General features: G+C 35.6%; 2 protein-coding genes across 3 annotated transcripts; both read left to right on the top strand.

Moving 5' to 3' along the window:
* Positions 1 to 1,128: 1,128 nt before the first annotated feature.
* On the top strand, positions 1,129 to 11,158 carry ybx1 (Y-box binding protein 1). Its single transcript, XM_062965511.1, has 8 exons — positions 1,129 to 1,496; positions 4,871 to 4,934; positions 6,047 to 6,080; positions 7,338 to 7,427; positions 7,516 to 7,824; positions 9,197 to 9,279; positions 9,370 to 9,730; positions 10,644 to 11,158. Exons 1-7 carry the CDS (start codon positions 1,244 to 1,246, stop codon positions 9,695 to 9,697), a joined length of 1,161 nt encoding a protein of 386 aa, XP_062821581.1. The 5' UTR covers positions 1,129 to 1,243; the 3' UTR covers positions 9,698 to 9,730; positions 10,644 to 11,158.
* Positions 11,159 to 12,297: 1,139 nt separating this feature from the next.
* On the top strand, positions 12,298 to 27,484 carry otud3 (OTU deubiquitinase 3). Of its 2 annotated transcripts, none has more exons than XM_062965563.1 (9): positions 12,298 to 12,538; positions 15,312 to 15,460; positions 16,714 to 16,826; positions 18,553 to 18,675; positions 19,892 to 20,011; positions 20,099 to 20,195; positions 23,738 to 23,883; positions 25,533 to 25,762; positions 27,390 to 27,484. In XM_062965563.1, the coding sequence occupies exons 1-8, from the start codon at positions 12,312 to 12,314 to the stop codon at positions 25,710 to 25,712; spliced, it is 1,155 nt and encodes a 384-aa protein (XP_062821633.1). In that variant the 5' UTR covers positions 12,298 to 12,311; the 3' UTR covers positions 25,713 to 25,762; positions 27,390 to 27,484. The 2 variants fall into 2 exon arrangements, with proteins under 2 accessions (XP_062821633.1, XP_062821632.1); XM_062965562.1 differs by having other exon boundaries at positions 12,300 to 12,538; positions 25,515 to 25,762.
* The last annotated feature ends 14 nt before the right edge of the window (positions 27,485 to 27,498 follow it).

The following is a 27,498-nucleotide window of genomic DNA, read 5'->3' as shown; positions in this document are numbered from 1 at the left end:
TTAAATATATTATATATTATATAAAGATTTCCGCCCCCCTCTAGGAAGGAAGCAACCAGGCTTTGAAGCTGCAGGGCCATTCAATGCTCACCAAGGTGGCCAAGGGTCTCCTTGGGGGAGAAGAGAGGTATATAAATAAAATAAACAAATAAATAAGTAAATAAATAAGGGCAACATTCACACCATCTGGGGCCACGTGGTCCCCACAGAGAAGCAGCGGGAATTTTACTTCCGCGGGGTGTGGCTCCGTTGGCGCTCTCGCCCAATCAGCTGCAAGGTCCCTCCCCAACCCAGTTTAGAGAGTGTTCTGGGAGGCCGCGGCGGCGTCGAAGTTCAGCCAATAAAAGCGGCGGGCTTCCTTGATTGGCACTGCAGCGCGAGCAATAAGAGCAGAAAATGCTCAGAGCGGGGACTTCGATAGGCGGGTCTGATGAGGCGGAGCGAATCAGAGTGGCGGGCCCTTTTGATTGGCATTACATCAGGACCAATAAGAGTCCCCGTAAGGGCAGCCAAAAGCGGAGCGGGGCTTTTGATGGGCGAATCTAAGGATTGTTGGGGAGCCAATCAGAGCGGGGAACGAGTTTGATTGGCATTACATGGCGGCCAATAAGAGCCACTGCAGAAGGGCTGAAATGTTGATAGGCGGGTCCAATGAAGTGGAGCCAATCAGAGTAGGAACCAATTTGATTGGCATTACAAGTCGGCCAATAAAAGGCACTGCAGGAGGGCAGCAATGGCAGAGCGGAGATATTGATAGGCGGGTCCAATGAAGTGAACCAATCAGAGCAGGTATCAATTTGATTGGCATTACATGGCGGCCAATAAAAGGCACTGCAGGAGGGCAGCAAAAAGCAAAGTGGGGGTTTTGATGGGCGGGTGCAAGGAGCTTTTTGGATCCAATCAGAGCGGGGGAAGAACTTGATTGGCATTACATGAAGACCAATAAGAGTGACTACGGGAAGGCAACCAATGGCAAAGCGAGGAGCTTGGGGACGGGGGCGGGTTTCGTATCCGGGCGGGCCAATGGGAGCGGAGAGCGGGTTGAGCGGCGTGCGGGCGGGCCAATGGGGGCGGAGGGCGGGGCGTGCGGGGTGGCTAAGCCCTCTCGCGCCGCCATTGTGGGCCAGTTCGATCGGGATCGGGAGCGGAGAGCGAGCCCGGAGCCAGGGAGCAGAGAACCCGCCCGCCCGCCCGCCCGGCCCTCGAGTCACCATCGGAAGGAGAAGCGGGCGCGCGTTCCGCCATGAGCAGCGAGGCCGAGACCCAGGCGCCCTTGCCGCCCCCGCCGCCCTCCTCGTCCTCCGCCGCCTCGTCCTCCTCCTCGCCGCCCGCCGCGCCGGCCCAGGACGCGGCCCCCGCCTCTCCCGAAGCCAAGCCCGGCGGAAACAACAACAACAACCACCACAACGGCGGAGGAGGCAATGGCGGCGGCGGCGGCAGCAACCACCACCACGGCTCCGCAGCGGCCCCTGCCGGCGGGGACAAGAAGGTCATCGGTGAGGCACTGCGCACGCGCCAGGCGCCCCCCTCTTTCCCCCTCCCCTCTCCTGATTGGCTCTTTCGCCTTTCCCTCATTGTGTCCTCGTTTCTGATTGGCTGGCTTATTCCTTTTCTCCCTCCCCTCGATGAGAGCGCGTGCCGCGGCCGTTAGGAAGAGCAGGCCTCGCTTTTTTTTTTTTTCTCCCCTCATGGTTTTTCTCCCCTCAGCGAAGGGAAAAGACAGCGCGCGTGCGCAAAAGAAAAGGGGGGGGGGAAAAAAGAAGGAGGCGTGGCCCTAGCGGGTGGGTGGGTGGGGGGGAGAAAAAAGGCGGGGCCTCGCGGCGAGGAGGGGAGCGTGTGCGCGCGCAGCCTTTGTGTGCGTGTGCCTCGCTCTGCGCCTGCGCGGGATCCTAGGCCTCAGACCTCAACGCGGCGACTACAACGACTAGGCCTCAAAGCCTGGGCCTAGCTTGCCTAGTTCTCGTTTTATTGTGTGTATTGTATTGTTTTTATCATGTCGGAAATTCGCCCTCAGTCCCCTGAGGAGATAGGGCGGTATATAAATACAGTAGAGTCTCACTTATCCAACATAAACGGGCCAGTAGAATGTTGGATAAGTGAATATGTTGAATAATAAGGAGGCATTAAGGAAAAGCTTGTTAAACATCAAATGAGGTTATGATTTTATAAATGAAGCACCAAAACATCATGTTAGACAACAAATTTGACAGAAATAGTAGTTCAATATGCTGTAATGCTATGTAGTAATTACTGTATTTACGAATTTAGCACCAAAATATCACAATGTATTGGAAACATTGACTACAAAAATGCGTTGGATAATCCAGAACGTTGGATAAGCGAGTGTTGGATAAGTGAGACTCTACTGTAAAAGTTGTATTGTATTATTTTATTATACTACTAGGCCTCAAAGCCTGGGGCCTAGCTTTGGAGCATTGTATGGTTCTCTTTTTAATATGTGTATTGTATTGTATTGTTTTTATCATGTGCCCCCTGCGGAGATAGGGCAGTATATAAATAAAAGTTTTATTTTATTATTTTATTATACTAATATTATTTTATTATACATGCTTTGTGTGTGTGTGTGTGTGTGTATACACATGCACGCACACACATAAATATATATAATATTAATAATAATATTATGTTGTAATACAATGTAATAATAATTATAATTCACTATTATAATTGTATATTTATATTACATGCAATATTACTAATAATATTGCAATATAGTCGTATAATTTGTTGTAAACCGCCTTCGGGGTGAGAAGGGCGGTATATAAATGTATATATAAATACTACTAGGCCGCAAAGGCAGAGCTTAGCTTTGGAGCAGGCTGGACTGTCGTTTGGACCTTCATGTGTGTCGTTTCCTGTCCTATATGCCTTTAATAATAATAATAATAATAATAATAATATATACTTACAATGTACGTAGCATATACATGACATAAATTATATATGTATTTATATTGTATGTAGAATGTATATATGTAATTACAATGTAGATATCATGCACTTATACACATACAATTATATATGTATTTATATTATATTGTATGCAGTTACAGTATAGTCTCACATATTTATTTATTTTTCAAACTTATATATCCAAGACTCACGATTATCCAAGGCATTTTTGTAGTCAATGTTTTCAATACATCATGATATTCTGGTGCTAAATTCATAAATACAGTAATTACTACATAGCATTACCATGTATTGAACCATCTTTTCTGTCAAATTTGTTTTATAACATGTTTTGGTGCTTGATTTGTAAAATCATAACCTAATTTGATGTTGAATAGGCTTTTCCTTAATCCCTCCTTATTACCCAACATATTCGCTTATCCAACATTCTAACCCTAAGTGAGACTACTGTATTAATAATATTATATAATACAATGTAATAATAATTATAATACACTTATAATTGTATATTTATATTACATGCAATATTACTAATAATGCAATATAAGTGAATATTGGATAAGTGAGATTCTACTGTAATATAATACAGTAAAGTCTCACTAATCCAAGCTAAACAGGCTGGCAGAACCTTGGATAAGCGAATATCTTGGATAATAAGAAGGGATTAAGGAAAAGCCTTTTAAACATCAAATTAGGTTATGATTTTACAAATTAAGCATCAAAACATGTTATACAACAAATTTGACAGAAAAAGTAGTTCAATATGCAGTAATGTTATAATTGCTGTATTTACGAATTTAACACCTAAATATTTTATTTATTTATTTATTTTTCAAACTAGGGGAATATTGAAAACATTGACTACAAAAATGCGTTGGATAATCCAGAACCTTGGATGAGACTCTACTGTATTTACATAAAGTATCTAGTTGCAGTATATATGTAATTACATTGTTTGTGGTATGCAGTTAATTGCATACATATGCAGTATGTATTTAATAAAAACTTTATTTTTATATCCCGCTCCTATCTCCCCAAAGGGACTCAGGGCAGCTCACATGGGGACCAGGCCCAGCAATATCCAATAAAGTACAACAGTATAAAAAGCAATTCCAGTCACAACAAATAATACATCAAAACACAGAACACAGCACCACAATGTAGAAACGTATGACCAAGGGTGACATAATTGGCACTTCAATCTTGAGGGTGAGAGATAAGTTAAAAGTACTAATAGCATGGGACAGAGATAAAATGCAGAATGCTAGGATATAGATAAAGGTGGGAACTCACTCTATTATATAATATATTTTATTTATTTATTTACCACATTGATATATTATTTTTTTGATTATGTGTTGTACTGTACATGATTATTTATTGTATTGTTTAACTGTATTATGATATGTTGTTTTTATATTTTGCTATATTGTATTGTCCTGGGCATGGCCCCATGTAAGCCGCCCCGAGTCCCCGTTGGGGAGATGGTGGCGGGGTATAAATAAAGTTTTATTATTATTATTATTATTGATATCCCGCCCTTCTCACCCCAAAGCGGACTCAGAGCGGCTTACAAATTATATTATGTATAAGGATCTGGTTGCAACATCCTTGGGAAGAGAGTTATCTTCTTCTCAGCATCCCTTCTTTCTTTCCCGGGATTACAGCATGTAGGTCAGTGACATTACGCTTTAATATGTATTTAATATTTCAGTGGGGTGGTCCTTAAATAATGCAACCGGATCTCCTGCAGGAAGGGGTCCCGGGGGGCCTCTCTGCCCGTGTAATGTGCTTCTCTCTATAATAATCAGGTTTGCCCTTGTTTCGGATGGCCAAAGCCTTGTTTCCGGGTCTAAATTGCCTTTCAAGAAGCTCTAGGGATGAAAGCGGAGGCCCTGATTGCTTTTAATTCCCTCTTTTTCTCTCCCTTTTGCAGCAACGAAGGTTTTGGGGACAGTGAAATGGTTCAACGTAAGGAATGGCTATGGCTTCATCAACAGGTGAGGAGGGGACAGTGTTCTTGGATTGTGGGTGGACTACAATTCCCAACATTCAGGGCCCAGATCCATTGTATATTGGGTCCAGAGCGTTCTTTGATTCTGGGTGGACCACAACTCCCATTGTCCTGGTGGGAGTTACAGGGTGCTATATACATAGATAGATTTGGCAGTGCCTTGATGGGAAGCCACTGAAACCCATTATTGTTACTATTATTACATATGGGAAATTTGGCAGATATGTTTAGTGATTACTATTAAATACTTAAATAAATAAGTAGGTGAGCACATGTGTTATTAAAGTGGTGAGTACAATTAATGATAATAAATATTATTAATAATAAAAATAATAAAACTTTATTTATACCCCGCCACCATCTCCCCAACGGGGACTCGGGGCGGCTTACATGGGGCCATGCCCGGAACAGTACAATATAGCAAAATATAAAACAACATATTATAATACAATTAAACAATACAATAAATAATCATGTACAATGCAACACAAAATATATATATATATATATATATATATATATATGTGTGTGTGTGTGTGTGTGTGTATATATATATAACAGGGCGGGCTGCATGAGACACTTAGTTAAAACTTGGGGTGAGAATATTAAATTAAATATTAAATTAAAATATTAAATATGGGAATGGTTGGTAAATACATTTAATGGTGATAATAATAATTAAATGATAATAATTTGAGTCCGCTTTGGGGAGATGAAGCAAGGGATAAATAATAATAATGGGAAAGGTGGTGAATACATTTGCTCATTTGAGACCCCCTGGACCTCAAATCCCCTTGTTTTATATACTTACATTAGACCTTGCTCAGAGCTGCACTCACGAGCTCTGCGTCAGTTTGTCTTCCTGCATCTAAGGCCCTCATATTAAGTGTTTTCTGCTGGAAAGAGGGGCTCCAAGGGGTCCTCGTGGCTCAATTTCTGCTCAAATCCCGCCCCACGTTTGCAGGAAAGGAAACCCGACACTCCCAGGCCTCCCTCTCTGTATTTTTAGCAGCGCCAGGAACTCCCAGGACTTGCCTTCCCTGCTCACTGAGGAATGTGTCTCCATTTGCATCACTGTCTTTTCTCCTTGTTTTGCAGGAACGACACCAAGGAAGACGTGTTTGTCCACCAGGTAGGGCCTCTGGAAACCTGGGATGCATTTATTATTATTATTATTGTTATTATTTAAGGCCCCTTCTCAATGCAACCAGATGGGAGTGAGTCCCAGGAAAGTGTTGTTCCTCCTCAGACTGTTATCACCAAATTGAAATCTGAAATAATGCAATTATTATTATTATTATTATTATTATTATTATTATTATTATTATTATTATTATTATTATTATGTAAGGCCCCTTCTCAATGCAACCAGATGAGTGAGATTTCCAGAAAGGCGTTGTTGTTCCTCAGACTGTTATCACCAAATTGAAATCTGAAATAATGCATTTATTATTATTATTATTATTATTATTATCATTATTCTTATGTAAGGCCCCTTCTCTATGCAACCAGATGGGAGTGAGTCCCAGGAAAGTCTTGTTCCTCCTCAGACTGTTATCACCAAATTGAAATCTGAAATAATGCATTTATTATTATTATTATTATTATTATTATGTAAGGCCCCTTCTCAATGCAACCAGATGAGTGAGATTTCCAGAAAGGCGTTGTTGTTCCTCAGACTGTTATCACCAAATTGAAATCTGAAATAATGCATTTATTATTACTATTATTATCATTATTCTTATGTAAGGCCCCTTCTCTATGCAACCAGATGGGAGTGAGTCCCAGGAAAGTCTTGTTCCTCCTCAGACTGTTATCACCAAATTGAAATCTGAAATAATGCAGTTATTATTATTATTATTGCATTTACTATTATTAATATTGTTATTATTTAAGGCCCCTTCTCTGTGAAAGTGTTCCGCTATAACTGAGTCTAAATCTGAAATAATACATGTATTAGTATTAAATATGAAATGTTCCTTCTCAAATGGCTGAAACCAAACCTCAATCTAAATTATTTTTATTTTATTATATCCAAACTGATCCTCCTACGTATGCTATAAGCAAGCCTAAATATAAAGTAATGCATTTATTATTATTATATCCAAAGTGATTTTTTAATGCCTTTTAAATTTATTTGTGTGTTTTTGTATTTGATATTTATATTTGATATCACTTGTATGCTGGTTTTATATCTGTGAGCCGCCCCGAGTCCTGGGGAGATGGTGGCGGGGTTATTATTTCTCCTCAGACTGCTATAACAGTCTAAATCTGAAATAATCAATGTATTATTATTATTGTTGTTCCTATTATGTCTCAACTGTTTTTCCTCTCTGCTGTAACTGAATCTTAAATCTGAAATATTTTATTTATTATTATTCTTTGTCAGACCGCGATCAAGAAGAACAACCCCCGGAAGTACCTCCGCAGCGTTGGGGATGGCGAGACTGTGGAGTTTGATGTGGTTGAAGGAGAGAAGGTGAGTTGCGGGTTTGGTCTTCTTGATTTTGGGGGTCCTGGGTTGTGGCGAGGGGTTTTTCACGGCGTGTTCCTTCCTCCTGGTGCAGGGGGCGGAGGCGGCCAACGTGACGGGCCCGGGGGGCGTCCCGGTGCAAGGCAGCAAGTACGCGGCGGACCGCAACCAGTACCGGCGGTACCCGCGTCGCCGGGGGCCCCCGCGCAACTACCAGCAGGGCTACCAGGGGAGCGAGAGCGGCGAGAAGAGCGAGGGGCCCGAGAGCCTCCCCGAGGGCCAGGCCCAGCAGCGCCGGCCCTTCCGCCGCAGGAGGTACCCCCCCTACTACATGCGCAGGCCCTACGGGCGCCGGCCACAGTACTCCAGCGCAGGCGCCGCCGGGCAGGGAGAGATCCCCGAGGTGAGCCAGCCAACGGGGTCTGGTGGGGGCTGTGATTGGGTCGTTTTGTTTGCTGTTTGTTCTTTGGGCTTGGACCCATGTTTGGAAACGGATCTCATTTTATGTTTGAAATGTATATTTTAATTTACAATGTATTTTAATAGTTTCAACTGTTTTATATTGATTTGTATGGGCATCTATTGGTTGCCACTATTGTAAGCCGCCCTGAGTCCCTTCGGGTGAGAAGGGTGGGATATAAATGCGATAAATAAATAAATGTTAGCTGCCCCGAGTCCCTGCGGGACATCAAAAAATCTATTATTATTATTATTATTATTATTGACACAACGATATTGTATGACACAGCAAACAAGATAGACATGCTGGATTTCGTTTCACAAAACCACAAGTCGAACACTTCCCAAGTGTCTAGGACTGTGTGATGTATTTTCGGATGATGCGCCCAGATCCCAGGAGGGTGGCCTTTTGCAGTTGGCAGATCGTAATTTTGTCAATGTCTATTGTTTCCAAATTATTATTATTATTATTATTATGAGTGCTCTGCAAGCCGGCCTGAATCTCTGGGAGATGGTGGTGGGGTATAAGTAAATTATTATTATTATTACTATTACTATTACAGTTGTTATTATTATTATAAATGCTTTGCAAGCTGCCCCGGGTCCCTCTGGGGTATAAAGTATTATTATCATCATCATCATCATCACTATTATGAGGGCTTTGCAAGCTGCCCCAAGTCCCTCGGGTATAAAGTATTACAGTAGAGTCTCACTTATCCAAGCTTCTGGATTATCCAAGCCATTTTTGTAGTCAATGTTTTCAATACATCGTGATATTTTGGTGCTAAATTCATAAATACAGTAATTACAACATAACATTATTGCGTATTGAACTGCTTTTTCTGTCACTTTGTTGAAAAACATGATGTTTTGGTGCTTAATTTGTAAAATCATAACCTAATTTGATGTTTCATAGGCTTTTCCTTAATCCCTCCTTATTATCCAAGATATTCGCTTATCCAAGCTTCTGCCGGCCCGTTTAGCTTGGATAAGTGAGACTCTACTGTATTATTATTATCATCATTACTATTATGAGAGCTTTGCAAGCTACCCTGAGTCTCTCTGGGAGATGTTGGTGAGATATAAATAAAGTATTATTATTATGAATGCTTTGCAAGCTGCCCTGAGTCCCTCTGGGAGATGGTGGTGGGGTATAAATAGAGTGTAATTATTATTATTACTATTATTATTATTATTATTATTATAGACTTCCCTAGTCAGTATATTCTTCTGGATGCAGCCTAGGATCACACTGGCCTTTTGGGCTGCAGCATCACACTCATTTCTTGCGTTCACGCTTGGCCCTTTCCTTCCAGGGATCCGACAACCAGGGTTCCGGAGAGCAAGGCCGCCCCGTCCGGCAGAACATGTACCGGGGCTACCGGCCGCGCTACCGCAGGTGAGGACCCCCCCCGCCCTTGCCTGACCTGTGTCTCCTTCTAGTTGTGCCCCCCCCCTTCAAGCGTGACCCCTTTCCTTGTCTCGGCAGGGGCCCCCCACGGCAGCGGCAGCCCCGGGAGGAGGGTGCCAACGAGGAGGACAAGGAGAACCAGGGGGAGGAGGCCGGGCCGGGACAGCAGACCCCGCAGCGCCGCTACCGACGCAACTTCAACTACCGGCGCAGGCGCCCCGACAACACTCGGCCCCAGGACGGCGGCGGGAAGGAGCCCAAGGCCGGCGGAGGAGGCGGGGAGCCCGGGGGGGCCGGAGCGGCGTCCGGAGGAGGAGGAGGCGGAGGAGGAGGAGGAGGGGGGGCCGGCGGCGGGGAGAGCAGCTCCGCTCCCGAGGCCGAGCAGCAGGGCGGGGGCCCCGAGTAGCAGGGCCACACCACAGCCCCACACACACGCCGGGTGAGCAGACCTATATCACAGATAGACATTCTATTGCATGGCTCCATTCTGAATATGCTACCTGCGCCTTGGCTATTGGCTGGCTGGCTATGTTTGTGTTTTGATATGTTTACATGTTTGATATTGTATTTTATGAGTCCCTTCAGGGAGATGGGGTGGGATACAAAAATAAAATTACTATTATTAATATTTATTATTACTAGATGCACCTTGGGATCCCTTCCAACTCCAGGGTTCCATGGTTCTATTATTATTATTATTATTTTATTATGACACAGCAAACAAGATAGATATGCTGGATTTCGTATCACAAAATCACAAGTCGAACACTTCCCAAGTGCTTAGGACTGTGTGAAGTATTATTATTATTACTACTACTACTATTAGATGCACCTTGGGATTCCTTCCAACCCGAGTTCCATGGTATTATTATTATTATTATTATTATTATTATTATTATTATTATTATTCCTTCCAACTCCAGGGTTCCATGGTTCTATTATTATTATTATTATTATTATTATTATTATTCCTTCCAACTCCAGGGTTCCATGGTTCTGTTATTATTATTATTCCTTCCAACTCCAGGGTTCCATGGTTCTATTATTATTATTATATATCAAAGTATCTCTGCAGCAACCTGCTTCTTGGTTGGACTGCATTAAATCTCTGAATCTAAGTGTGTGTGTGTGTGTGTGTGTGTGTGTATATATATATATACACACACACACACACACACATATATGTCTGTCTATATATGTGTGTGTGTCTATATATCTATTGCCAAAGGATTTGCTTTGGGCCAATGCGTTTCAATGGGGAGTCTTTCCTGGCCTGGTTTTGTGGGTTTTCTTCTCTCGACCCAAACGCTCACTTTTTGCCCTTTCTTTCTTTCCTTGCTCCTTCTTTCCAGTTTTAGTCATCCAAGAAGAGAGAAATCCGGCTTGTTTTTATCAGAAGCGAATCCGACAAATAAAAACAAAAGAGGAAAATTCCAGCAATAATAAAGAAAATAAACGGAACGGGAGGCGATTGGAACGGAGGAGGAGGAAGACCTTAAGTGCTTGCTTTTTGCTGTTGACCAGATCGAAAACTCGAACTACTCTCTGCATATTGTCTCTATCTATGCAGCATGGGATTTTTATTATTATTATTATTATTTTTTGGTATCTCCGGCCGCCGACGCTCCCTTTGGCGGAGCCGCCGCGACAATGTTTTTTAACGGATTAAAAAAAAAATGCAAGGCCTGTTTTTTCTCAATACACACCTTTCAAGGTTTTTAAATTGTTTCATATATATATATATATATCTGGTCAGAAAAGTTGGGAATTTTTAAGAAACCTCATTTTTAATTTGTATGAAAATGTACAACCTGATTTTTTCAAGTCAAACTGCAAGCATCTCTTAATAAAGGTCTTAAGAATTGCCCGGCGTGGTCTGCGTGCCCTTCTGGTGCTGATAAACCCTTGTGCCGGCTGGACTGCTGGCCTGAAGGTTGGTGATTCAAATCCTTGAGCCAGGGTGAGCTGCTGTCTGTTAGCTCTAGCTTTGCAGGAGAAGCTTCCCAAGAGGATGGCAACACATCTGGGCAACGTCTTTGTAGACAGTTGATTCTGTCACATCAGAAGCAACTCACAGGATGTTCTCAAGCCACTTTGACACGATTGGAATGTTTAAAATTATTTTTTATTTTTTTAAATATTTTTAAACTTATTTTTAGTATTTTTATTTGTATTCTGTTTAATACCTACTTTAATCATTGTATTCTATTATATTTAATTATTTTTATGACATTTAGACTCAATTGTTTTATTATATTTAACTTGTTTTAATTTTATACTGAATGCTTTTTTTATTTATACTCCATTATTTTTGTTTTACATTATTTTTATTATAGCATATAACAAATATAACACGAATATATATGTGATAAATTTAGACTATTATTATATTTAACTTAATTTTATACTGAATACTTATTTTATTTATACTCCATTATTTTTATTTTTTACATTATTTTTATGATCTAGCATAAATACACGTAATTGTCATATATATAAATACAAATATATATGATAAACAAATACAAAATACATATATAATAGAAAAATATGCATTTAATAAAAACTATAAAATAGAAAATATATATATAATAGAAATAAAAATAGCATATAACTGACTAGATAATATGTATTGATATAAATATATTTTCTTTAGTATTAAAATCCATTTTTAATATACTTATAATTTATTACATTTTCTTTACTATTTATATAATATATATACTGTAATATAAATAAAAATAGTATATATAATACATATAAATGACTACAGATAATATATACAAATACATTTTAATATAAATATTACCTTTTTATTTAGTATTTTTAAATTATATTTTTAATATAAATAATGATTAAATATAACACCATAATAGCGAGAGAGAGCAGTAGAGTAGGCCCAGGCCTTCCCTGTCAATGCTATGATGTGAGGGCGGCCATCTTTATTCAGGGCACGGGTCCGCTCTAGGACTTCGCCTCTATGCTTGTAGCGACTTCCGGCAGGAAGCGCTGCGTGGCGCATGCGCGGTACCTCAGGGAGCGCGCGAGGCCGGCGGAAGGCGATGTCTCGGAAGCAGCAGCAGCAGCAGAAGGCGGGCAAGCGGGACGAGCGGGCGGCGCGGAGGGCCCAGGCCCTGGCCCGGGAGAAGAAGAACCGCCCGCCCGGAGGAGAGGGCGCCGGGGAAGGAGGCCTCGCCGCACAGCTGCGCGCCCTCGGACTCCGCCTCAGGGAAGTCCCCGGGGACGGGTGAGAGAGGAGGAGGACACGCCCCGTAGCCACGCCCTCCCCATAGCCCTCTCTACCGAGGAAGCCACGCCCCCTCCGCCCTAGCCACGCCCTCCCCATAGAAGTATATTTACTGAGGAAGCCACGCCCCCTCCGCCTTAGCCACGCCCTCACCATAGAAGTATATTTACTAGCCATAGAAGTGTATTTACTGAGGAAGCCACGCCCCCTACCCTTAGCCACGCCCTCCCCATAGCTGTGTATTTACTGAGGAAGCCACGCCCCCTCCGCCTTAGCCACGCCCTCACCATAGAAGTATATTTACTAGCCATAGAAGTGTATTTACTGAGGAAGCCACGCCCCCTACCCTTAGCCACGCCCTCCCCATAGCTGTGTATTTACTGAGGAAGCCACGCCCCCTCCGCCTTAGCCACGCCCTCACCATAGAAGTATATTTACTAGCCATAGAAGTGTATTTACTGTGGAAGCCACGCCCCCTCCGCCTTAGCCACGCCCTCACCATAGAAGTATATTTACTAGCCATAGAAGTGTATTTACTGTGGAAGCCACGCCCCCTCCGCCTTAGCCACGCCCTCACCATAGAAGTATATTTACTAGCCATAGAAGTGTATTTACTGAGGAAGCCACGCCCCCTCCGCCTTAGCCACGCCCTCACCATAGAAGTATATTTACTAGCCATAGAAGTGTATTTACTGTGGAAGCCACGCCCCCTCCGCCTTAGCCACGCCCTCACCATAGAAGTATATTTACTAGCCATAGAAGTGTATTTACTGAGGAAGCCACGCCCCCTCCGCCTTAGCCACGCCCTCACCATAGAAGTATATTTACTAGCCATAGAAGTGTATTTACTGAGGAAGCCACGCCCCCTCCGCCTTAGCCACGCCCTCACCATAGAAGTATATTTACTAGCCATAGAAGTGTATTTACTGAGGAAGCCACGCCCCCTACCCTTAACCACGCCCTCCCCATAGCTCTGTATTTAGCCATAGAAGTGTATTTACTGAGGAAGCCACGCCCCCTCCTTCCTAGCCACGCCCTCCCTATACCTGTATCTACCGAGAAAGCCACGCCCCCTCCTTCCTAGCCCCGCCCATTCCATAGCTGTGTATTTACTGGCCGTAGAAATGTATTAATATAAATGTAATACATTATATTATTTAACATTAGGCTGGCTGAATAATGTTCATATAATATTTTAGGCTGGCTGAATAATGTTCTTATAATATAAATAATATATTATATTATATTATATAACATTAGCTAGCTGAATAATGTTTTTATAATATAATATAAATAATACATTATATAACATTAGACTGGCTGAATAATATTCATATAATATGTAATATATAATACAATATACAACATTAGACTGGCTGAATAATGTTCTTATCATATAAATAATATAATATATTATATTATATAACATTAGGCTAGCTGAATAATGTTCTTATCATATAAATAATATAATATATTATATAACATTAGGCTAGCTGAATAATGTTTTTATAATATAATATAAATAATATATTATATAACATTAGACTGGCTGAATAATATTCATATAATATAATATGTAATATATAATACAATATATAACATTAGACTGGCTGAATAATGTTCCTATAATATAATATGTAATATATAATACAATATATAACATTAGACTGGCTGAATAATGTTCCTATAATATAATATGTAATATATAATACAATATATAACATTAGACTGGCTGAATAATGTTCCTATAATATAATATGTAATATATAATACAATATATAACATTAGACTGGCTGAATAATGTTCCTATAATATAATATGTAATATATAATACAATATATAACATTAGACTGGCTGAATAATGTTCCTATAATATAATATGTAATATATAATACAATATATGGTAACATTAGACTGGCTGAATAATGTTCCTATAATATAATATGTAATATATAATCTATATATATAAAAGAGTGATGGCATCACGGCGACCCACAAAACAACAAAACTACAGGCCCCCCCAACCTCGAAATTTGACAACACGACCCATCATCCACGCCTCTAGGTTGATACAACAAAAAGAAAAGAAAAATAAAGTCCTAATTAGAGGGAGAGGAATAATTACTTTTATCCAATTGCTGCCAGTTAGAAGGTTAAGCTCCGCCCACTTGATCTCCTAGCAACCCAATAAAAAATAATAAAAAACACTAAAAAATAATACAATAAAATACTATAATAACAGAAAATAACTAAAAATAATACAAGAAAATAATAAAATATAATAAATAAAAAGATAACTTACAATAAAATTAATTAAAAAATACAAATAACGTCAAATAAAAATCACACAACAATTTTTAACCAATTCCACCACCACTTTGCCACAGCAACGCGTGGCCGGGCACAGCTAGTACAATATATAACATTAGACTGGCTGAATAATGTTCCTATAATATAATAGGCTGGCTGAATAACCCCCTCCAAATTAGCCACGCCCACAGCGGTGTCTCTAGCGAGGAAGCCACGCCCCTTCCACCTTAGCCACGCCCATTGCCATAGTTCTGGATGGACCGCCAAGCCACGCCCACTCAGTTGGAGGCTGTCACAGACAGAATCACCAGATTGCTGCATGTCCTGGCAGCACTCTCTCCTGATGTTTCGTCTGCCACGGGTGTGGGGGGAACGTCAGGAGAGAATGCTGCTGGGACATGGGCCCAAAGTGGGTTAACGGTGCGGTGCGGACGCAGGCTGAGGGCGCTTGTTCCTTGTGCAGGAACTGCCTGTTCCGTGCGCTGGGGGACCAGCTGGAGGGCCACTCGCAGAACCACCTGCGGCACCGCCAGGAGACCGTGGCCTACATGCGCCGACAGCGGCCCCACTTCGAGCCCTTCGTCGAGGACGAGCTCCCCTTCGACAAGCACCGTGAGTTCATTATATATATATGGAGCCCCTCATTATTTATATAGTCATGTATTTATTATCTATATATATAAAAGAGTGATGGCATCACGGCAACGCACAAAACAACAAAACTACAGGCCCCCCAACCTCGAAATTTGACAACACAACCCATCATCCACGCCTCTAGGTTGATACAACAAAAAGAAAAGAAAAATAAAGTCCTAATTAGAGGGAGAAGAATAATTGTTTTTATCCAATTGCTGCCAGTTTAGAGGGCTAATCTCTGCCCACTTGGTCTCCTAGCAACCAACTCAGCCAAGGGACAGCCAGGGTTCAGTTAGGGGACAATTATTGTTCTCCCTCTAATTAGGACTTTATTTTTCTTTTCTTTTTGTTGTATCAACCTAGAGGCGTGGATGATGGGTTGTGTTGTCAAATTTCGAGGTGCTTGAGTCAGACCCTTGCCACTCCATTATATTATTTAATGTATATATATATATAGAGAGAGTAATGTATATATTATTGTTTATATGTTATTATATATTCATATTTATTTCGTATTAAAAGCACTGCATATTACTGTATATGCATGTATGTGACTAAGTTTCTGTGGGATCACTACTTGTGTAAATGTGTGTTAAGAGAAAAACACCTGGTTAATTACAACTCATGGTTGAGTAATTGGAACAATCAGGGCTAACAGGCTTGAGCCGCTCCCTGAATGGGGGATATCTGGGAAATGTTTGCAATGTCTTTTGGGGACTTACTGGGGACTTACTGGGGGACTTACTGAATGCTTGCTGAGAGCCTACTATGAAGATGCATGAATTTAATGCAAGAGACTATATGAGTTTTTGTTGCTGGAAGTTTTATTATGATTTTTTGACTCTGCTACTTAAGAGTAAATTTTGATTTTCTCTTCCATTTTCGTGGCTTGTTTTTCTTTTGCTCATTGTGGATACAACAAAGGACTGGATAAGTCTGGACAGGACTACACGCAGTTTGTTTTTCTACAAACCCGTAACACTGCATACATTATATATATAAAATAATACGTTATATTATTATTATTATTATTATTATTATTATTATTATATCTCTGAAGTCCAGCACGATGGGAGGAAGGTGACCATAGAGCCACTCGAGAGGACCTAACAATTCCTAGAGGGGCCTTCCCTGCCTTAAGAGGACAGGAAGTCGACCATAGAGCCTCACTGGAGGTCCCAGGGGATTCCTAGAGAGGGCTGCTCTAATAGTGGTTCCTTGCCTTGCAGTGGCCAACCTGTCCCAGCCGGGCACCTTTGCCGGGAACGACGCCATCGTGGCCTTTGCCAAGAACAACCAGGTGAACGTGGTCATCCACCAGCTCAACGCCCCCCTCTGGCAGGTAGGGAGGAGGACTACAATACCCGATACTATATTATATGAACATTTTTCAGCCAGCCTAATGTTATATAATATATTGTACTATTTATATTATAAGAACATTATTCAGCCAGTCTAAAATATTATATGAACGTTATTCAGCCAGTCTAATGTTATATAATATATTATTTATATTATATTATAAGAACATCAGCTAGCCTAATGTTATATAATATATTGTATTATTTATATTATAAGAACATTATTCAGCCAGCCTAAAATGTTATATGAACATTATTCAGCCAGTCTAATGTTATATAATATATTGTATTATTTATATTATAAGAACATTATTCAGCCAGTCTAAAATATTATATGAACGTTATTCAGCCAGTCTGTTATATAATATATTATTTATATTATATTATAAGAACATCAGCTAGCCTAATGTTATATAATATATTGTATTATTTATATTATAAGAACATTATTCAGCCAGCCTAAAATGTTATATGAACATTATTCAGCCAGTCTAATGTTATATAATATATTGTATTATTTATATTATAAGAACATTATTCAGCCAGCCTAAAATATTATATGAACGTTATTCAGCCAGTCTAATGTTATATATTATTTATATTATATTATAAGAACATCAGCTAGCCTAATGTTATATAATATATTATATTATTTATATTATAAGAACATTATTCAGCCAGCCTAAAATATTATATGAACGTTATTCAGCCAGTCTAATGTTATATAATATATTATTTATATTATATTATAAGAACATCAGCTAGCCTAATGTTATATAATATATTATATTATTTATATTATAAGAACATTATTCAGCCAGCCTAAAATATTATATGAACATTATTCAGCCAGTCTAATGTTATATAATATATTATTTATATTATATTATAAGAACATCAGCTAGCCTAATGTTATAACATATTATATTATTTATATTATAAGAACATTATTCAGCCAGCCTAAAATATTATATGAACATTATTCAGCCAGCCTAATGTTAAATAATATAATGTATTATATTATTTATATTATAAAAACATTATTCAGCCAGCCTAAAATATTATATGAACATTATTTAGCCAGCCTAATATATTATATGAATATTATTCAGCCAGCCTAAAATATTATATGAACATTATTCAGCCAGCCTAATGTTATATAATATAATATATTATATTATTTATATTGTATTATAAGAACATTATTCAGCCAGCCTAAAATATTATACGAACATTATTCAGCCAGCCTAATGTTAAATAATATAATGTATTATATTATTTATATTGTATTATAAGAACATTATTCAGCCAGCTTGTTATATTATATAATATATTATTTATATTATAAGAACATTATTCAGCTAGTCTGTTATATATATTATTTATATTGTAAAAACATTATTCAGCCACCCTAATATATTATATTATATTAACATTATTCAGCCAGCCTAATATATTGTATTATATTATATATTAACAGTATTCAACCAGCCTAATATATTATATTATATGACATGAATATCATTTAGATATCCTACCCTAATATATTATATGAACATTATTCAGCCAGACTAATATTGTGTCATATCTATATTATTCAGCCACCTATAATATTATATTATATGAACAGTATTCAGCCAGTATAATATTATATGGTAATATATTATATGAGTGTTATCCAGCCATCCTAATGCTTTTATCGTTCAGATCCGGGGAACGGACAAAGCCAATGCCCGGGAGCTGCACATCGCGTACCGATATGGAGAGCATTACGACAGCGTCCGGAAAATCAATGACAACGAGGAGGCTCCCGCCAGGCTACAGACTGAGGTCGGCCATCAATAATAATAATAATAATAATAATAATAATAATAATAATACATCACACAGTGTCATAATAATAGTAATAATAATAATAATAATAATAATAATAATAATAATAATAATAATAATAATAAGTAATAATACATCACACAGTCCTAGACACCTGGGAAGAGATCGACTTGTGATTTTGTGATATGAAATCCAGCATGTCTATCTTGTTTGCTGTGTCATAATAAAATAATAATAATAATAATAATAATAATACATCACACAGTCCTAGACACTTGGGAAGTTTTCGACTTGTGATTTTGTGATACGAAATCCAGCATGTCTATCTTGTTTGGTGTGTCATAATAAAATAATAATAATAATAATAATAATAATAATAATAATAATAATAATAATATACATCACACAGTGTCATAATAATAATAATAATAATAATACATCACCCAGTCCTAGACACTTGGGAAGTGTTCGACTTGTGATTTTGTGATATGAAATCCAGCACATCTATCTTGTTTGCTGTGTCATAATAAAATAATAATAATAATAATAATAATAATAATAATAATATACATCACACAGTGTCATAATAATAATAATAATAATAATAATAATAATAATAATAATAATAATAATAATACATCACCCAGTCCTAGACACTTGGGAAGTATTCGACTTGTGATTTTGTGATATGAAATCCAGGACATCTATCTTGTTTGCTGTGTCATAATAAAATAATAATAATAATAATAATATACATCACACAGTGTCATAATAATAATAATAATAATAATAATAATAATAATAATAATAATAAATCACACAGTCCTAGACACTTGGGAAGAGTTTGACTTGTGATTTTGTGATACAAAATCCAGCATGTCTATTTTGTTTGCTGTGTCATAATAAAATAATAATAATAATAATAATAATAATAAATCACACAGTCCTAGACACTTGGGAAGAGTTTGACTTGTGATTTTGTGATACAAAATCCAGCATGTCTATCTTGTTTGCTGTGTCATAATAATAATAATAATAATAATAATAATAATACATCAGACACAGTCCTAGACACTTGGGAAGTGTTCGACTTGTGATTTTGTGATACGAAATCCAGCATATCTATCTTGTTTGCTGTGTCATAATAATAATAATAATAATAATAATCTATATCATTGAAAGACCAAGATTAAAAGCTCTTCCTTCGTTCCAGATGCTCTGCAGGAAGGATTCCGGCAAAAAGGAGGAATTCCCGTGGAAGGAAGAGGACGCGGCGGAACCGGACGCGGTGGAAGACGCTGTGCAGAAAGTCCGCAACGCCACCGGGTGCATGGTGAGAATTTGGGGCGTCCGCACTGTGGGACGGAAGCGGTTTAGCACCACTTTCCCTGCTCAAGGCGATGTACAATTTCCCCGGCAGGACTCCGATCTGATCCTCCAAATCCTGGAGACGGAAGACTACAACATCGAGTCGGCCGTCTTTGCCGTGTCCCAGGTGAACGAGGTGCAGAGGCTGCGTAAGTATCAACACCAACCATCAATAATAATAATAATAATAATGGCTGCCTGTTTCCCCAAAAATATAATATGTAATAATAAACGATACTATCATGCACGTATAATATAATATGTAATAATATAATATGTAATAATAATATATTGTATTACCGCATATTATAATATGCTTTATTATTATTATTATTATTATGGCTGCCTGTTTCCCCAAAAATATAATATGTAATAATAAACGATACTATCATGCACGTATAATATAATATGTAATAATATAATATGTAATAATAATATATTGTATTACCGCATATTATAATATGCTTTATTATTATTATTATTATTATGGCTGCCTGTTTCCCCAAAAATATAATATGTAATAATAAACGATACTATCATGCACGTATAATATAATATGTAATAATATAATATGTAATAATAATATATTGTATTACCGCATATTATAATATGCTTTATTATTATTATTATTATTATGGCTGCCTGTTTCCCCAAAAATATAATATGTAATAATAAACGATACTATCATGCACGTATAATATAATATGTAATAATATAATATGTAATAATAATATATTGTATTACTGCATATTATAATATGCTTTATTATTATTATTATTATTATTATTATTATTATTATGGCTGCCTGTTTCCCCAAAAATATAATATGTAATAATAAACGATACTATCATGCACGTATAATATAATATGTAATAATATAATATGTAATAATAATATATTGTATTACCGCATATTATAATATGCTTTATTATTATTATTATTATTATGGCTGCCTGTTTCCCCAAAAATATAATATGTAATAATAAACGATACTATCATGCACGTATAATATAATATGTAATAATATAATATGTAATAATAATATATTGTATTACTGCATATTATAATATGCTTTATTATTATTATTATTATTATTATTATTATTATTATGGCTGCCTGTTTCCCCAAAAATATAATATGTAATAATAAACGATACTATCATGCACGTATAATATAATATGTAATAATATAATATGTAATAATAATATATTGTATTACCGCATATTATAATATGCTTTATTATTATTATTATTATTATGGCTGCCTGTTTCCCCAAAAATATAATATGTAATAATAAACGATACTATCATGCACGTATAATATAATATGTAATAATATAATATGTAATAATAATATATTGTATTACTGCATATTATAATATGCTTTATTATTATTATTATTATTATTATTATTATTATGGCTGCCTGTTTCCCCAAAAATATAATATGTAATAATAAACGATACTATCATGCACGTATAATATAATATGTAATAATATAATATGTAATAATAATATATTGTATTACTGCATATTATAATATGCTTTATTATTATTATTATTATTATTATTATTATTATGGCTGCCTGTTTCCCCAAAAATATAATATGTAATAATAAACGATACTATCATGCACGTATAATATAATATGTAATAATATAATATGTAATAATAATATATTGTATTACTGCATATTATAATATGCTTTATTATTATTATTATTATTATTATTATTATGGCTGCCTGTTTCCCCAAAAATATAATATGTAATAATAAATGATACTATCATGCACGTATAATATAATATGTAATAATATAATATGTCATAATAATATATTTTATTACTACATATTATAATATGCTGTATTATTATTGTTATTATTATTATTATGGCTGTCTGTTTCCCCAAAAATATAATATGTAATAATAAATGATACTATCATGCAGGTATAATATAATATGTAATAATATAATATGTAATAATAATATACTGTATTACTGCATATTATAATATGCTGTATTATTATTATTATTATTATTATGGCTGCCTGATTCCCCAAAAATATCATATGTAATAATAAATGATACTATCATGCAGGTATAATATAATATGTAATAATATAATATGTAATAATAATATACTGTATTACTGCATATTATAATATGCTACATTATTATTATTATTATTATTATTATCAGGAGGGAGTTCCAGAGGCAGGGATAGTAATGAAAATAATGATATGACCATGTAATTGAGTCATTTATAATAATAATAAAATATTAACTTTGTATGCGCCCCTGAGCATTGCGTTCATGTATCCCTATGGAGCTGATCCTTTCTCCCTTTGGTTCCTTTCGCAGCCAATAATAATACAGTAGAGTCTCACTTATCCAAGCCTTGCTTATCCAAGCTTCTGGATTATCCAAGCCATTTTTTTAGTCAATGTTTTCAATATATCATGATATTTTGGTGCTAAATTCGTAAATACAGTAATTACAACATAACATTACTGTGCATTGAACTGCTTTTTTGGTCAAATTTGTTGTAAAACATGATGTTTTGGTGCTTAATTTGTAAAATCATAACCTAATTTGACGTTTAATAGGCTTTTCCTTAATCCCTCCTTATTATCCAAGATATTCGCTTATCCAAGCTTCTGCCGGCCCGTTTAGCTTGGATAAGTGAGACTCTACTGTAATAATAATAATAATAATAATAATAATAACAACAACACTTGGGAAGTGTTCCACTTGTGATTTTGTGATATGAAATCCAGCATATCTATCTTGTTTGCTGTGTCATAATAAAATAATAATAATAATAATAATAATAGTAATAATAATAATAATAATACATCACACAGTCCTAGACACTTGGGAAGAGTTCGACTTGTGATTTTGTGATATGAAATCCAGCATATCTATCTTGTTTGCTGTGTCATAATAAATAATAATAATAATAATAATAATAATAATAATAATAATAATACATCACACAGTCCTAGACACTTGGGAAGTGTTCGACTTGTGATTTTGTGATATGAAATCCAGCACGTCTATCTGGTTTGCTGTGTCATAATAATAAAATAATAATAATAATAATAATAATAATAATAATAATAATAATAATAATAATAATAATACATCACACAGTCCTAGACACTTGGGAAGTGTTCGACTTGTGATTTTGTGATATGAAATCCAGCATATCTATCTTGTTTGCTGTGTCATAATAATAAAATAATAATAATAATAATAATAATAATAATAATAATAATAATAATACATCACACAGTCCTAGACACTTGGGAAGTGTTCGACTTGTGATTTTGTGATATGAAATCCAGCACGTCTATCTGGTTTGCTGTGTCATAATAAATAATAATAATAATAATAATAATAATAATAATAATAATAATAATAATAATACATCACACAGTCCTAGACACTTGGGAAGTGTTCGACTTGTGATTTTGTGATACGAAATCCAGCATATCTCCCTTGTTTGCTGTGTCATAATAAAATAATAGTAATAAATAATAATAAATGAATACACAATGAAAGTAATAATAATTAATAAATTAAAAATAATAATAATTAATAAATTAATTAATTCCCCGAACAGAAACCCCGGGCTCATCCAGAAACTCCTTGCCTTCATCCTCAGCTTTTTCCGTCTCTTGTTTCCCTTAGAGGACGAAGCCCAGGCGAACCGGCCAAAGCCGGGCCTTTGGGAAGAGAACGGGAGCGGAACCCGGATCTTCGGAAACCCGGAGACGGAAAACAACCGGAACCCGGCCGAAGGGAACCCGGGCAGCAGGAAGCCGCAGAACCCAAAGGTACCCAAACACATATATAAAATTAATAAATGTAATAATAATAATAATAAATGTATATAATAATATATAAATAATATTATAATATAATCTATATATATAAAAGAGTGATGGCATCACGGCAGCGGGCAAAACAACAAAACTACAGGCCCCCCAACCTCAAAATTTGACAACACAACCCATCACCCACGCCTCTAGGTTGATACCACAAAAAGAAAAGAAAAATAAAGTCCTAATTAGAGAGAGAGGAATAATTGCTTTTATCCAATTGCTGCCAGTTAGAAGGCTAAGCTCCTCCAACCTGGTCTCCTAGCAACCCAATAAAAAATAATAAAAAACACTAAAAATTAATACAATAAAATACCATAATAACAAAAAATAACTAAAAATTATACAAGAAAATAATAAAATATAATGAATAAAATTAAAAAATACAAATAACGTCAAATAAAAATTACACAACAATTTTTAACCAATACCACCACCACTTTGCCACAGCAACGCGTGGCCAGGCACAGCTAGTCTATATATATAAAAGAGTGATGGCATCGGGGCAGCGGACAAAACAACAACACTACAGGCCCCCCAACCTCGAAATTTGACAACACAACCCATCATCCATGGCTCTAGGTTGATACAACAACAAAAAAGAAAGTCCTAATTAGAAAGAGAGGAATAATTGTTTTTATCCAATTGCTGCCAGTTACAAGGCTAAGTTCCGCCCACTTGGTCTCCTAGCAACCTACTCGGCCCAGGGGACAGGCACAAGAGTTTGGACTCTAATTAGGACTTTATTTTTCTTTTCTTTTTGTTGTATCAACCTAGAGGCGTGGATGATGGGTTGTGTCGTCAAATTTCGAGGTTGGGGGGCCTGTAGTTTTGTTGTTTTGTGGGTCGCCGTGATGCCATCACTCTTTTATATATATAGATATTACAATATTATATTAGCCGTGATGCCATCCCTCTTTTATATATATAGATATTACAATATTATATTAGCCGTGATGCCATCACTCTTTTATATATAGATATTACAATATTATATTAGCCGTGATGCCATCACTCTTTTATATATATAGATATTACAATATTATATTAGCCGTGATGCCATCACTCTTTTATATATATAGATATTACAATATTATATTAGCCGTGATGCCATCACTCTTTTATATATATAGATATTACAATATTATATTAGCCGTGATGCCATCACTCTTTTATATATATAGATATTACAATATTATATTAGCCGTGATGCCATCACTCTTTTATATATATAGATATTACAATATTATATTAGCCGTGATGCCATCACTCTTTTATATATATAGATATTACAATATTATATTAGCCGTGATGCCATCACTCTTTTATATATATAGATATTACAATATTATATTAGCCGTGATGCCATCACTCTTTTATATATATAGATATTACAATATTATATTAGCCGTGATGCCATCACTCTTTTATATATATAGATATTACAATATTATATTAGCCGTGATGCCATCACTCTTTTATATATATAGATATGTAATATTATAATGAGTCCCCTTGGGGAGATAGGGTGGGATATAGATAAATATTATTGTTGTTGTTGTTGTTGTTGTTTTCTGTTTCCGCAGCCGCTGTCCTGCCGTCAGAGGAAGGAGCAGCAGCGGCAGGAGAAGAAGCGTCGGCAGGAGGACCGGCACCGGCACAAAGCCCGCGACAACAACAACAAGGACAACGACAACGACAACAACCGGAAGAAGAAGGAGAGCCCGGCCGAAGCCGACCCCGAGGTCACCCTGGTCAAGACCGTGGCCGCACTCAACATCTGACCCTCCGCCCAAGAATCAGCACAACCGTGTGGACGGCAGAGTCAAACCAGGTTAATTTGGTAGTGTAGATGCAAGAGGTTTCGGACTGAGTGGCGGATCGATGGCCTGGGTGCACATATACATATATATACACACACACATATATACATATACAGCCATTCATTGATTGCATCACTCAGGAAAGAGTTCATATATATTATAAAGATATATTTACAAATATATTAAATTACAGATATATTATAATATATATAATTCATAATTGATATAATACAATATATATATATAATATATATAATTCATATATGTGTAAATATCTATATATATTGACTCAGGAAAGAGTTCATATATATTATAAAGATATATTTACAAATATATTAAATTACAGATATATTATAATATATATAATTCATAATTGATATAATACAATATATATATATAATATATATAATTCATATATGTGTAAATATCTATATATATTGACTCAGGAAAGAGTTCATATATATTATAAAGATATATTTACAAATATATTAAATTACAGATATATTATAATATATATAATTCATAATTGATATAATACTATATATATATATAATATATATATATAATTCATATATGTGTAAATATCTATATATATTGACTCAGGAAAGAGTTCATATATATTATAAAGATATATTTACAAATATATTAAATTACAGATATATTATAATATATATAATTCATAATTGATATAATACAATATATATATATATATATAATTCATATATGTGTAAATATCTATATATATTGACTGCATATACAGTATATATATGCATACATACATATATATATACATATATACACAATATATATATATATAATTCATATATGTGTGTCTAAATATATCTATATATAGACTATACATTTTATATATATAATTGTTTTATATATGATATATATATATATAATGTATACAGTCTATATATAGATATGTTTACACGCATATATATGAATAATGTATATATATATATTATATTGTGTGTATATATATATATATACATAATATATATAATTCATATATGTGTGTCTAAATATATCTATATATAGACTATACATTTTATATATATAATTGTTTTATATATATATATAATGTATACAGTCTATATATAGATATGTTTACACGCATATATATGAATAATATATATATATATTATATTGTGTGTGTATATATATATATATATTGTATATGCAGAGTCTATATATATATATATATATATATATATATATATATATAGACACATGAATTATATTGTATATATAATTTGTATATGTGTGTAAATATATATATTTGGACTCTATACATTATATAGATAGATAGATATATAATTTGTATATGTGTGTATATATATATATTTGGACTGCATATATATTTTATATATATATATATATATATATATATATATATATTGTATTATAATTTGTATATGTGTGTGTAAATATATCTATGTATGGACTGTATACATTATATATATAACATATACATTTGAAAACTCCATATATTCTGTGTATGCGTATGTATATATAGGCATATATAATAATATATTGATACGTGCAATATATTTTTATATTATAGATATATATTTGCACATAGACATATATATAATAATATATTGACACATGCAATATGTTTTTATATTATAGGGAATTCAAAGCGGTGTCAAACCCCATTCATTCACACTACATTTCTTCCTTCTGACGTCCAAGCAATAAAGAAAGTCGGCCTCGGTCTCCTCAAATTATAGTATATAAT

This window comes from Anolis carolinensis, unplaced genomic scaffold (genome assembly GCF_035594765.1).
Source record: "Anolis carolinensis isolate JA03-04 unplaced genomic scaffold, rAnoCar3.1.pri scaffold_15, whole genome shotgun sequence".
Lineage (NCBI taxonomy): Eukaryota > Metazoa > Chordata > Lepidosauria > Squamata > Dactyloidae > Anolis > Anolis carolinensis.
The sequence above is the reverse complement of the archived record's forward strand: the minus strand, read 5'-3'. Positions and strand labels throughout refer to the sequence as shown.

What these genes read in the sequence shown, in the direction of transcription:
- ybx1 (XM_062965511.1), top strand. Translation starts at nt 1,244, where the DNA reads ATGAGCAGCGAGGCCGAGACCCAGGCGCCCTTGCCGCCCCCGCCGCCC. An exon ending in CGGGGACAAGAAGGTCATCG is followed by an intron (nt 1,497 to 4,870) that starts GTGAGGCACTGC and finishes TCCCTTTTGCAG; the next exon opens with CAACGAAGGTTTTGGGGACA. An exon ending in TACCGGCCGCGCTACCGCAG is followed by an intron (nt 9,280 to 9,369) that starts GTGAGGACCCCC and finishes TTGTCTCGGCAG; the next exon opens with GGGCCCCCCACGGCAGCGGC.
- otud3 (XM_062965562.1), top strand. Translation starts at nt 12,312, where the DNA reads ATGCGCGGTACCTCAGGGAGCGCGCGAGGCCGGCGGAAGGCGATGTCT. An exon ending in TCAACGCCCCCCTCTGGCAG is followed by an intron (nt 16,827 to 18,552) that starts GTAGGGAGGAGG and finishes TTTATCGTTCAG; the next exon opens with ATCCGGGGAACGGACAAAGC. An exon ending in CCGCCAGGCTACAGACTGAG is followed by an intron (nt 18,676 to 19,891) that starts GTCGGCCATCAA and finishes CCTTCGTTCCAG; the next exon opens with ATGCTCTGCAGGAAGGATTC.